The 14,048-nt window shown below is 34.5% G+C and overlaps 1 protein-coding gene across 4 annotated transcripts in view; it reads right to left on the bottom strand.

Annotated features, from left to right (window-relative positions):
- The window catches only part of PDE10A (phosphodiesterase 10A), a 366,309-nt gene that overhangs the window by 65,358 nt on the left and 286,903 nt on the right, over positions 1-14,048 (bottom strand). For all 4 annotated transcript variants that reach the window (XM_068676942.1, XM_068676940.1, XM_068676941.1 and 1 more), the window contains 2 exons: positions 12,265-12,293; positions 999-1,119 (listed from right to left, as the gene is read on the bottom strand). In XM_068676942.1, the coding sequence (XP_068533043.1) occupies positions 999-1,119; positions 12,265-12,293 (150 nt within the window). The remainder of the gene's footprint in view (positions 1-998; positions 1,120-12,264; positions 12,294-14,048) is intronic.

The following is a 14,048-nucleotide window of genomic DNA, read 5'->3' as shown; positions in this document are numbered from 1 at the left end:
AAAAAAAAGTTGTATCAGTAATGGGGAAGCCTTTCTAAAGAGTTGTTTGAAAGCTATACTGAGCATAGCTACCTATTCTTCCTATAGAAATGTGAGTATATCAACTATGGCTAAATAAATAAATAAACACAACATATAAATTACACACATTGTTATTGGGGATTTTTTCTTTCTTTTCTTTTTTTTTTTTTTATTTTAAGTTTTGGTGACGTGTTTTTGTTGTTTTTGTTTTTATGACAAGTGTTACTTAAATCTGATAGAAAGAAATGCTTATACAACTGAATGCAATCTGAAATCATGCAGAAGACATAGAATCATAGAATAGATTGGGTTGGAAGGTATCTTAAAGATCATCATTACAACCCCTCCCCCTGCCATGGACAGGGACACCTCCCACTAGACCAGGTTGCTCAAAGTCCTATCCAACCTGGTCTTCAACACTTTCAGGTATGAGGCCACCCGCAGCTTCTCTGGAAAACCTGTTCCAGTGCCTCACCACACTCTGAGTGAAGATTTTCTTCCTAATATCTAATTCAAATCTACCCTTTTTGGTTTAAGACATGCTGTCAATAACGTCTCAGTTTTGTTTGAAAAGGGGTGTGCAGTGATATTACTGATAGATCTCTTTTTACTTTCAATATTGATGTTGCAAAACCATCATAACCAGAATAACCTATTATTTGGTTCATTTAACAGAATCACAGAATTGGTTGGAAGGGACCTATAGTGATCATCTAGTCCAATGTCCTGGATCAGGCAGGGTCCCCTAACAGGGTGCTCTGATTTTGCAGTTGGATACAGAACTCTCTACAAAGATGAAACTCATTTAAGTGCTGTCAGGAGTTCACTGAGGTACTGAAGTTCATACTGACACAACATCTGAAGAATATACTGTTAGCCCTCAATACCTGTCTTCATAAATTAAACCACATAACAAATGTGCTGTGCAATGATGCTAAACAAACAACAGCTCAGAGACATCTGAATCTGTTTCTTACCTATTTTAATGATGCTGCTCAGTTCATATAAAAGTAGTTGGTTATCTCCTCCTGTATCCAGACGTTGTTCAATGTAGCTGTTTAATTCATATACTACACCTTGCATATTCGTATCCTGATACTAGTGAAGCAAAAAAAAAAAAAAAAAAAAAGAGAAAAACATTTTAGAATATGCAGAGGTATTTGGCAGTTTTCAACATACAAATTCATTAAAAATAATACATTGAGATTCAATACCAAGTCAATATCAATCATCCTATTGCAGCTACCTAAAGAACTGGGTCACTGCCAAGTAAGAAACATTTCACTGTCTGCTCCATTAGCCATTTGTGCAAAATGTACTGAGTAAACCAGTGAGTGATTACTAATTGCCTAAGCTTGGCCAAGGTCACATGACAATGTGTCAAGAAAAAACTCAGAGCTGTGACAATTAGAAGGTAAGCAACCTTCAACTCCTTCCTTTCAAGCCCCTCCATTAGAAAAGAAGGCAACTAGCTCCCTTTATCAGTATCTTCCATCTCAAACTCATGAACCAAATGTCAGGAATGTGCAAAGCACCTGAGCTTTGAGCTGGTAGCTTGAGTAGATTCATCTTTGGAATACAGAAGCAATTAACAGTACCAAAATGAAGGACAGAAATTGTATGAGTCAAAGCCATGTTAGCCATTGTGCTAACAGGCATTTGTCTCGATCAAAGGCGGTAGACAGAGCAAGAAAGAGATTACAAAATGATTAAGATATTTAGACAGGAGAAATGAAACAGCAGCACATGCTAGAATTTCATGGAAAAGGAGAAGCAGTCTTCCTTCAGGGGCCCAGATGTATTTGGTTATCCAGTTCCTCGGTCCTGAAGGGCTGATAAAACTGGCAGTAAATGTGCATATGTAGCGTGACAGCATCACAAACAATAATTTCACAGAAAGCAATACTTGGCAGTAAGTACAGATTCATTACCCTACCCAAAACTGGTAATGCAGTGACTGAAGATAGTAATATGGTCAATGACTTATTGAACTCAGTGATGCAGTAAGTTTTGTCACTTAAACTAAAAATGAAGCTGGTGATATTTAGACAAATTAATCTTGCTTGAAAGACTAAGACTTATTCTCCTGTTCATTCATACTTTAGAGCCAAATGTATTATAGAGCAAATTAATATAAGCAGTATTACGGAAAATACCACAAAAGTTCCGAGTACTACAGTCTACCCACCTCTCCCCACTTCATGTGCACACATTTAAGTCTGCTTCTAATTTCTGTAGATCTTTTGTCTGTATCTTCATGTACACGTATACATTTGACTCTCACTGATGGATTAGGCACATAACCTACACAGAGTATTCTATGACATAATTTTTGTTATTACTTTCAGGCATTTCTACATAGAGCACACTATGCTGTGAATAAAGAGCCCATGGCTGTATATTTAGGCTACACTTGGCTTCTTCACTTCAAGCCAAAATAAAACAAGAAAAAAATCAAAAAAGTATTTGCTGGGTATTGCCAATTCATAATTCCTTTAAATTAAGCAGATCTTAATCTGGACCTAAAAATTGTTCCTGAGAACATACAACCTCTGCCATGACCCCTTCTTAACACATGGTGCTGTATTAATCTATTGTCCAGATGGACATATTGGAACATCTGAGACCCAGTGAGTCCAAAATGTTTTCACTGTATAACAATCCTAACACTTAATAATTCTTTCTATAAATTGATGTGATTATTATAAATTTTGACAGTGATATAAGGTCACACTGCATACATGTATTTACTGCTTGGGTAAGTCTTGAGTTTCTAACACAGATTGCCATTACCATTATTAGCACAGCATGGCAGCTGGCAAGCTTCCATTTGCAACTGGCTGTCCTCTGCTGTGTCCCACATTTAATAATGTATACTTTTTCAGAGGGAGAAAACAACAGCATAGTTTCATTGAAGTGAAATTTTTATGAACAGCTTTATACTTACAGTACAGCTGTAAGAAGCAATGTAATAGGAAAATGTTGAATGAGAATTTCTTTTACTCCTATCTGTTAATCTACATTAGAGAAAATATGTGCAGTATGTGTATCCTAAAACCAAGACAGGTAACCAAGAACAAGTGCACATAACCTTTATTATATGGGAAAATGCCTTCTCATAACTCGGGAGTGAATACTTTTCACCTGTGATACACAGTCAGGATTTAAATCAACTCTTCAAAGGTTAAAGCTAATACAATAACAGGAAGCATCAGCAAAATGAGTCCACTGGCATAAGAGCAGTGGCATAATAATAACTTTCACCATAATCAAGCAGCAGTTCTGTGTGCATAGTAATTACATAATAAGCTCTGTGCCCTTTATCCTCACCTCTACAACATATGCTTGCAAACATTTTGTAAGCAGGGAAAATTATTGCATACACTGATGTTACTAAAAGATAGTAGCCTCATAATACATACGGTTGTAATATGGCAGATTTCTATTACTGACAATTTGTGAATCCACAACTGTCCAGATGGACAAATTCTGTCCAGATTCACAATTAAGTAATTCTACAACTTAGATCAGTCACCAGTAAGGAATTATTCCGTCATGCTGTGAAATGTTTTTGATTTTTATAACAGTGGAGTGAAAGAGGTTTATTTATTTGGTTTTACGTTGGATAACCACAATATGTTTGGTTGAAAAGCCACAATACTCATTATGAAACCATATATTTAAACATTGAGTAAGTCATAAGCAAACCATGGTACAAGCACTATTCAATGTAGTTACTAACACAGACCTGCATGCATTTGGTGTCATGCTTACTTTAGGAAAGTAATTCCTAAAAGAAAAATTCAACACACTTAATGGATATATATATATATATATATATATATATATATATATATATATATATATATATATATATATTTGTAATCAGATTCATCTTTTTTTTTTTTTGTGTGTGTTTTTTTTTTTTTTATTATTAATTATTTTCTTATGGTAGTTTATTTTGCATTTTAAATTTTATTAACACTCAACTCTCCTTAATTAATCCGTTCTTCCCATTGCTGATTTCCTTCTAAAATTCAGTGTCTACGTGTATTTTGGTAGATTTAGTGTAAACTTCTGCATTTTGATGGCACTACATTAAAATAATTCAAGTGAATTAGAAAATGGTTTGACACTATCATACCACTATGTTACTGGCATCATCATGTTTCTAATAGCTGCATACATCACAATGCTATGAAAAAAATAATAATTTAATAATTAAGAGAGGAATCATGTTATAAGTATTCATATTTTTAAAATAATAAATAAAAAAGAATAAAGTTTTTAGAGGATTTCTATAAAAATATTTATATGGTTATTTGTCTTAAAAGGTTGTGGTACGACAGAACACAGCATGCAATGACAGATGATCTAAGAATAATGCCATATATTGTGTCTACACAAAAAGGCTGAAAATCACAAATATTTTATTGCATGAAAAGAGATACTGAAATATCATAGAGATGAATTTAATGCATTCACTCTGAATAATTAAGTCATAAAAAAAGCAAGCACACAATTTAATATATAAAGAAAATTTTATCTATGACAAACTGCAATGAAGATTAATGCACATGCTTCTATACTTATAGGGAAGCTGTGCCAAAAGCATTTCATGATACTGCAGAAAAGAAAAAGCCCTTCTGCTGCAACAAGAAGGCTTCAGTAACAGAGCACAGGGTCAGTAAGTACAATTACAATCCAGAAGTTTATCTGGTTTCTCTGTAACTTCCTAAGCTGTAATCTAAATAGCAATTAGAAGTTGCTTTATAATACTTATTCCTACTAGAGAACACTTTCTCCAAATCAACAACCACTATCTGCTACAATAGAAACATTTCCTTTTACAGGCTTCATAGCGCATGATGTTATCACATGCTAGGAGGAGTTAGAACAAAAGAACAGCTGGATTTCCAAGTAACACACAAAGGGATGGTCAAATGTACTTTGGGGATGCAAAATTGCACTACATGTGGATGAGGAAAAACCCTTCAAAAGCCACAAAACATGGGGGAAAATTAGCCATAGACAGAGTTGATGTTGCTTATTTTTCATCTGCAGTTTAAGTATCTTGGGCTGTTTTCAGAGAGAATCACAAGACAGAGCTCTTCATCAGCTGATGGAGAAGGCCTCTAGCTGACCACAGGGCTATGAGAGCCAGAGGAATACTTCTTTCTGGGAGATGGATGTAAAGTCCTCTTTTGCTACAGACTCAATAGGGCAGGACAGCACAGTTGTTTTTCCCAGGAGAATGGAGAAGTTATTGACCTGTCATATCAGTATGCTTTGGAACCTGACTTCTGGGAAAGCAGGAACCAATCCTAGGTCACGCAAACATTTTCTTGAACATTTTAAGGCTCCAGGCCCACCCTTATGAGTATTACCAGACTGAATTGCAGAGAGCAATGGGAAAGCAATACAGCTCCTCATAATCAGTGCTTCTCTTCCAATCTCTGGTCCCAATATGCACAAGAAGTAAAGAGATGAGGGACAAGGCCTAACCCACACCACTATGCAGGCCAGCTGGACACTGAGCATACAATGAGAACACCAGCAGGTGCTGAAAAAGCTCATGATACGCATGCTGCATCCACTGCCACCCTATCTGTTTGCAAGGCACTCTAGAGGTGCCAAAGGCCTGCAGCATCAATGGGTGTAGACTACTCTGTCCCAAGATACCTTGAAACTGAGGTCATAAATGTAATGAGATATCTAAACAAACTGTTCAGGTAAGAATGTCATAATCCTCTTCCAGGAGTTGTTATTGGGAAAAACAGAGTCGATAGCCATTGAAGGGTGCTAAATCACTAAGAGCAAAAGAGGTACCTGGACCAGGGAGTTTGTATGTAGGCATGGGAATATAAAATGCCTATTCTCTCTTTGGTTACACGGGTAATAACCAGATAATACTTCAACAAACCACCTTAATTAATCTATCAATAACAGGTTAAAGACTTGAAGATTCTGCACAGTGCCTCATACAAGACTATGTCCTTAGCCAGGGACAGGATTTCATTACAAACATTTAAGTTGTGAGATCTGAAACGTGACTGAAACCTGTACCTAAACTTCTTCAGTCCTCTCTTTACACTGACAATTTGCAGTCTTAATGTCCTGAACATTTCCTTGACATTTGACTGAGATGTCAGTCTGAACTATTTTATGCTAGATATGTTCATTTTGTGTCAGAAGCATAAAAGGACTGGTCTTACATAGGTAAGTTGTCAATGCCATTGCTACCTGCTTTAAATCAAAAATAAATAAATAAATAAATAAATAAATAAATAAATAAATAAATAAATAAATCTAACAATGGCACTTTTGTACTCCTTGAGAACAAGTACCACAGTCACAAAAAAACAAAATGCATAAACTGTTTGATGCCTTTTGTGGAAATGCATCAGCTTTCCCTTCCTTTCAGGTAGCATTATGGAAAATTTATAATAATAAAAATTAAAAAAAAAGACACAATCAGATGCACAGTTGACACCCTGATTTATTAGCCTCACTCTATCTAATATTCCAGTTCCTTTCATAACACAGATCCTTAGTCTTCTTCAGGGAAGATTACTAATGCTCAATTACTATAGATTTTTAAAAATATTTTACAAAATATCAGTTAAATAACTTTGGGACCATTAGTTTACTCGTCCACACAATAAACATATTTTTAATCTCAACTATGTTCTTTCCCCCTCCCAAGGAAGGGAAGGAAGGGAAGGAATACACAGAGAGGAACATAACAGTGGCTTTTAAAGAGAAGTCTTGTTTCAGAGTACTTAAAATATTCCACATATTACTGTTCTTTATTATACTGATTATCAAGTATCAGACATCTAATTTGCAGACAAAAAAAAAAAGTCATGTAAGTATCACAACAGTTATTTACTTCTTTAAATGTGAGAAATAAAATATTGATTGCATTTTAGTTGTAATATTGTTACCGCATTTCTGATAACCAATGGGTATAATGAAAGAAACATTTGTAGAAAAAGCCAAAATATTTAATTAAGCCAACTAATAAGGTTGGGAAAATGACACACACTTTTATTTAGGTCATTGCTGTGTGTATGCAAGTTATGTGTATGCAAGTACATCTTTAATGTTTATGTTTACATGTACATCTACCTTCTGTAGGCCCAGCACTTTCACAAACTGCCAGATTTTGTATTGTTTAGGTGCAGACAGCTAGTTCACATCTTGTATAGAAACTGATATTTCTCCTTGGGGCATGGTTAGCAAAGGTTCAAAATCTACGCTGCACATGTGAAGAACTAAAATATGGGTCTGGATCTCATTCAAAAAAAGAAGAGGAAAACCACGGAAAGGGAATAAAATTGCTTGCTTTCTTTAAGGTAGAAATGCTGAGCCAAGGATGTCAAATCCTCAGACTGAAAAATAAGAGTAGAGAGAATGTGGTAAGCAAGCTTACGGTACTGAGTTGGCTTTCAAAAGAGCAGTGTACTTGGAGAGGATGCTCAGCAAAATCTCTCAGCTCCAAAAACCCAAGAGAGGTAACTAGGACTGGCTTGAGTAACCAGTTTTGTTTAAACTTGGACATTGGAAAGCAAGAAGCTATAAAGAGCAGAGTTAGCTGAAGTGATTAATTTTAATGCTTGTATACAGCCTCAGAGAAAGCTGCTTCTACAAGCATTTGTCTGACGTCTATTCTTCTTGTTTTGACTGGAGAGGACATGGGTTATAACTTGCTCAGTAAATAAAGTTCAGCATTGCAGTACCATACACAGGTATTTATGAATTGTTTATTCACACATCAAATGCCGTTCACGACAAAGCCAAAGAGGGGAAAATATGAAATGACAGTTGGCAGGAAGGCCCTGTTATTATGTCAAAAGATGCAAAAGAGCTCTCACTATGTACAGAAAGGGTTCACAGATTTTGAAGGCACATATTTCCCAGCCTTTTTACGTAGCTGATGCATATGAAGCCTTCCAGAGATAGTGAACACCTTACTAGCAGAAACTTCTTGTCAAATAGCCCCCATTTGCAAGCATCCTATTGAAATCTTTCCATCAACTCCTTCCCCATTATCAAATTGTAACAACAAAATATTGCTTCACTAGTATCAGGAAAAATATATAACAAAAAGCAAAGGCTTGGCTTAAAAGAACAGAGCATTAAGATTATATAGAAGTAACCATATAAGCTGTGATTAACTGTAAAGCTCATAAAGCTGCATGAATATCTTTATTATATCACCCCTCTAGATTATATAATGCAATAGCATGTCAATTAACAGCTTAATTTTAACTTGACAGGGCTGAATACAGCTCCTGTTCTTAAAAAGCTTTTTATAAAATCACATTCTCTCCTAATAGTTGACTTGCGAACACTCTAGAAACATCATGTACAGAATTAAAAATAAACTTCCTCATTTTTCCTTCACTGTTGCTCATCACTACCATAATATCCACAAGACTTTCCCTATTTAAAATAAATAAATAAATAAATAAAAATCAGCTTATACATGCATCTTTTTCTCATTACAATGGGTGCAATGCCATTTGTACCATTTCTAAAGTCTGAATATTTGTTCTAGTTCTCCCAACTTGTTGATAAATTTACTGCAGTATTCAGTTCTGGGACAGTACGAAAAGGCTTAAATATACAATCTTTAATAAGGAAATCCTACAAAGTATGAACTTGCTTTGCCACATCTTTAATAAGGAAATTCTACAAAGAACAAGCTTGCTTTGCCAACGTATCATAAAAAGCCTAAACTTTTGTTATCAGTTGCACAGTGGAGATGCATGCAATTATTGCAACTGTTTACTGAAAACATATTCGCTAATTCTGTAACTGTCAGTGACATGCTGTGCTGGGTGCTAGCTAGTGCCAAGGCAGCTGCCAAAAGCTCCAAGTCCAAAAACGGGAAAGGAGAGGATTAAAGTATTATTCCTGCTTCCAAGAATAAAGTACTGTAAATGAGCTAGTCACTTGCTAGGTAATAATTTTCTGGTGTTTATATGGCAAACCTACAAAGTGAATTGCTGTTGGCATCACCAGAGTTTACAAAGCATAGGTACTTGCCAAAATGCAGCTTCACTAGAAGTATTGTTCAAGTAAACATGGAATGGAAAGTCATTAAGTGAAATGAACAACAGCTAATTTCACTGTGATCATATCAGGAACATGAAGTATTTTTCTTTAAACTTGAGAATCTGAGGTACAAAAGAGCACATAGTGATCATGGGAAACTTAACAGCACGTAGAACAAAATCCTGGCTATAGTTCATGGAGGAAGGGGGTTATTTTTGCCAACTCAAAAGAATAACATGTCTCCAGCATGCACTGTTTTCACTAATACCATCAAAGAAACACATCTTTAGTCTAGATATACATAAATAGATATGTACTTAGTGCCCAAACTTATATTCCTCTGTTTTCTTTTCTTTAGCAGATAAAACAGGGAAAGCAGAGTACAACATTCAGCTGGAGTTTTCTTCATTAAAATAGCTCAATATTTGGTTTCCTTTCTGCCCAGAAAACCACTTCTGTAGCTAGGACAGGATCAGCCAGCACACATCTGCACAATAAGTAAGCAGAAAATGCTCAGCATTTCCAAGGAGGTTCCCAAATACTGTATCACATGGAAAGGAGATTCTGTCCTTAGTTACATATATTTCATAAATACTGGAATCTAAAACAGAGAAAAAAGTTCACAGGTTGACAGTTTGGTCACAGATGCTCATGAGCTATTTTGTAACCAGAGTATTCTTCATTCCAAACGTAGTCTAAAGGAATCAGGAAATCTGTTTTTTTTTTCTCCTTCACCCCACTGGTCAGTAGTTACATGTATGTCAAGGCAATTTAAGTTATCTTTACATACAAGTCCTGATCAGCAAAATGACATTGCTATTGGTGGACTTGTTTTAAAAATAATATTTTGAAAATATTGAAAAGCTTTATTTATTTATTGAAAAAAAAAAAAAAAAGAAGCTATTTTGAAAAGCTTTTTTTTTTTTTTCTATAGGTTTCAAAGTTTCAAAATGAATAATTTCTGGAGGTTTTCTTCAATGCAATGCAATAATGATATCTGAAACTGCTACTCTATTTTGAGCTTCTAAAAATGGCAAAACTAAAAATCTAATTCCTACAAGATTTTTCAAAATTCACTCAAATTTACAACTGTGAAACTACACTAAATACCCTTGAAAATACTGAAATTTCTTTTAAATATTTCAAGAAGTAAGTTTTTGTTTTGTTTTCTCAAAAGTGCTAGACACCATTCATCCCATTGTAGTTTGCTAGTTAAAAGAAACAAAAGCAAATAAATGGCAAGTTCAGTATTTAGAGCCTCTAGAATAATCCTATATTCTCATATGTTCATAAATAAAGAAGGTGAGGCTTTTCTGAAAGAGTAAGGGGTTAGATACATTTAATTAAAAATATCTTCCCTCCAATTTAATTCTATCATCCTGAGTAAGCACAACAATAAAAGCAACCAAAAAAACTGATGTCAGCATATGACTACGAACATTTTAATGTTTTTACTCTTGCCCAGTGTTGAAAGATGGTGTGCAGAAAGATTCAGCTATGCAAAACACATGTTTTTAGCATATTTCTATCCTGGTTCTTTACTAATACAACATTTTTAAACAATTTGGTAATTTAATTCTGGAATAAAATTCTTTTCGCTAGGCTTGACTTTTGCTTCCCTGAGATACAGATAAAATTTTGTTCTTGACATTTTCAGGAATTAAAAATTAACAGTTAGTGAGTTTAAAACCCATAATTCTTCAGTCAGCATTAACATGTCTTTTTCTCTGAAAAAAAATTACTCATGTACAGCACTTTCCTAATTTAAATTCTAATTTATGTTCAGATTACAATTAAACTGGCATCTGTTTGAGCTACTGCTGAAGAAAAAAAAAAAAAAAAAAGAGAGAGGAAGTATTACAATGGTTTATATTGTATTATTCAAAAATGCTATAAACTAACAAAATGTGTCCATATAAAGTCTGGTGTGTTACTAATTGCCAATAGGCTTTCACTCAACTGCCATAAATGCTGAATACTAAGAAACTAGTAGGGGTTACCAAAATGGTGTTATAAATTCATAAACAAGTAAAGCATTCACTTTTGCCTACATTCACTACACCATGGAAAATCCATATATCCATAGCATATTAACTATATGGAAACTTTCTGCTTGCATAAACTCATTTTAGGCATCATTCAACCTCTTTTTTTTTTTGCAGTCTTGTAAGCAGTGAACTTCAGTTCCCTCTTCAGCACTCAAAGTTACCAAAGTGAGGTTCCCACTACCAGTCTGTTTCTATTCCTCCCATATCCCAGGGTTTTCTAAACAACTTTACTGAGAACAAGACACCCAGTCTGCTTTTGCAGGCATTTAACCAGCTTTATTTCTAATACTTCTCTGATATTCTCGTATTTCTCCTAGGAACCCGAGACAGTTTATGCAGGAAGTTCAAGAGGAAGAATAAAACAAGACTATGACTCCACATCACAATGCTGCAGGTGGCCCTCTAATCTTACATGAAAAAATACCTGGGCACTTCAGGATGACTGGACAGATCTGAGAGCAGTAGATTGTCCTGTACTGATCTTTTCTCATCCCCTAACAAAAGCACTGGTTTCTCACAGGTTCCCCTAATTAGTTCTCATTCATGGACTGAGATTCTGCAGGACACTGTGTCAATCACAGGTAAGGCTAGAGTCAGGAATTCACTACTGAATATGCATTTTAAGATTTTTACATTACTCTTCATAGAGTACACTGCAAAACATTTCAAATTAAAGAATTGAGATGATCTGTACCATAACATATCTCAAAGGGAATAATTAGATAGGACATACTCCTTCTTTTGTTTCCTCTTGTTATGCATACTATCTCTTGAGGCAGCAACACTGATTAAATAGTCTGCAGTTATGCCTAAACTCAAAGTCCTGTAATTTTCCTGGTTTCTGTGAAGCACCTTTTTAAAATTGGATCACAAAAATAGCACTAAGAAATATAAATTTGTTAATGCAAAATACCCTTTAATTTATTTCCAGGCAATCAAGTGTTCTCAATATTTATTTTCCTTCTTAACTGTTCTGTAGTCAGTCAGTACACCAACTTTTTCTCCAGAGATCCAGTTTGTACAGGGAATAGAGTAAAACCTTGATCAGACGACTGCATGAAAATCATCTCAAGTGAACAGTGGGCCTCAGAGATTACACTACTTTCTAGAGGGGATGGGGAGCAGCACTTACCCTGCTGACTTCCTTCGGAGTCGATTCATCTATGAGGAAACAAAACAAACAATTAGGCACTCCTGGAAGTTTCTAGAGTGAATGAACAACAAGATACTATGCTTCAAATAACTTGTGCACTGATGTACAATATTTTTCTTGCGTAGTTCCATAAAGTAAATGTAATTTAGACTGGTTTGTATTTACAATACTAAATTCCAAGATCCAAAAATTAATTATAATTAGGTTAAAGTATTCAATAATTTTGTGCTGTCTTAATACAAATACAAAGTTTACTATATTTCATAAGTCAGTTCACAGGCCAGCTAAACAAGAAAGTACTGTATTATTCTCCTACTTTAATATTCCAACTCAGTAAGACAATTGGTAGCATTCCACAGTATGAGAAGTAAAAGCTCTCTGCTAACAGATATACCACCGACATCCTACATATAAGATTAGTGAGTAGACTGAGACTTTCTGTTCTCAAGACAAAAGAAGGTATTCTTGTCAACTTCTTTAAATGTGGAAAAAATATATCCTTGTGACCATAAGACCATAATAATATAACTGACTTCAATATATTACAATAATGTACAATAAGTTAAAAACACAGATTACAGGCATATATATATATAAAAATGCTATGTTTTTTTCTTCAAATGCCAACCATCCTGAATTTTTTGTAATTTAATCATGCATTGATTAACACAGGTACAATAACTGAGCATGAGCTAAAACACTGCATAGTATTTCTGAAAATAAACTGAAAGCATACACAGCAAGAATTCATCTAGCACAGGAAGAGTTTCCAACTTCCAGTCCAACCACACCAAAAGTAGCTTAAACAGACCCTTATCCTCCAGTTGTTTACCTCTTTTGGAAAACAAAAAGAGTGAGATTTGTATCCCTTTATTTTTATACTAGAAATGAAATTACTATGTTTTTGAAAATAATTTTAAGTCATCAAATTAATTTAATCTTGCAGAGAAAAAACATGTTTATTTTTGTGGTCCTTATTTATACATATCTGGACACTTCTCTATAGAAGATACCATATCTTGTTTGTTAGATACAAACATAATATCACCTAGGCTAGTTAGTATCAGATAGACCATACTCTCCAAAATGATCCCCAGGTGATAGAATACTTGAGAAAGACACAGTTACAAGGCTTTTTAAATGGTATCGCTAGCAAAGGCTTTTCAGATATTGGCATGTAAAAAACGATTTCCAGAAAACAAATTCAAGACCCAGTTTCCAATAAGTGCATACTCAATAATCAAATCGCATTCTCCTCAAAATTATACGAGTAATGCAAGGTAAAATCTTTTTTTTTTTTTTTCTTCTCACAATTGTGAGTGAAAATTAGTCTTCTCTTATCCCCTATTAAATGATATACCATGAATTTACACATGCAGAACACAAAGTAGTACTTTAAAGTAGTTGTACTGTTTGCAGTGTAATGTATAGTGCACACTCTGCAATGTTCGGTAGTGTTATTAACTTCCTTGACTGGACAAATCCACATATGAATTACAAGGATTAAATTTAAACTCTAAATCTATCTTCCCAACTACCTTAATTCTGACAGCAAGCAACAGAAGATGTTAACAAAAAGAAAACCATGTGATGATAATTATGACACTTTTGCTGCATACTGAGTTTTTAGTAACCCATAGATCAAGTATTTCTTGTTTTGTTTTTCTGTTTAAAAGTCTAAGATTTTTTTTCCTTCTATTTTCTGCTTTGTTTGTTGTTGTTGCTGGTTGTTTGGTGGGTTGGGTTTATTTGTTTTTGTTTTT

The sequence above is a fragment of the Anas acuta genome, chromosome 3 (genome assembly GCF_963932015.1).
Source record: "Anas acuta chromosome 3, bAnaAcu1.1, whole genome shotgun sequence".
In the NCBI taxonomy this organism is placed as follows: Eukaryota; Metazoa; Chordata; class Aves; order Anseriformes; family Anatidae; genus Anas; species Anas acuta.
This window is presented reverse-complemented; position numbering and strand designations above follow the sequence as displayed.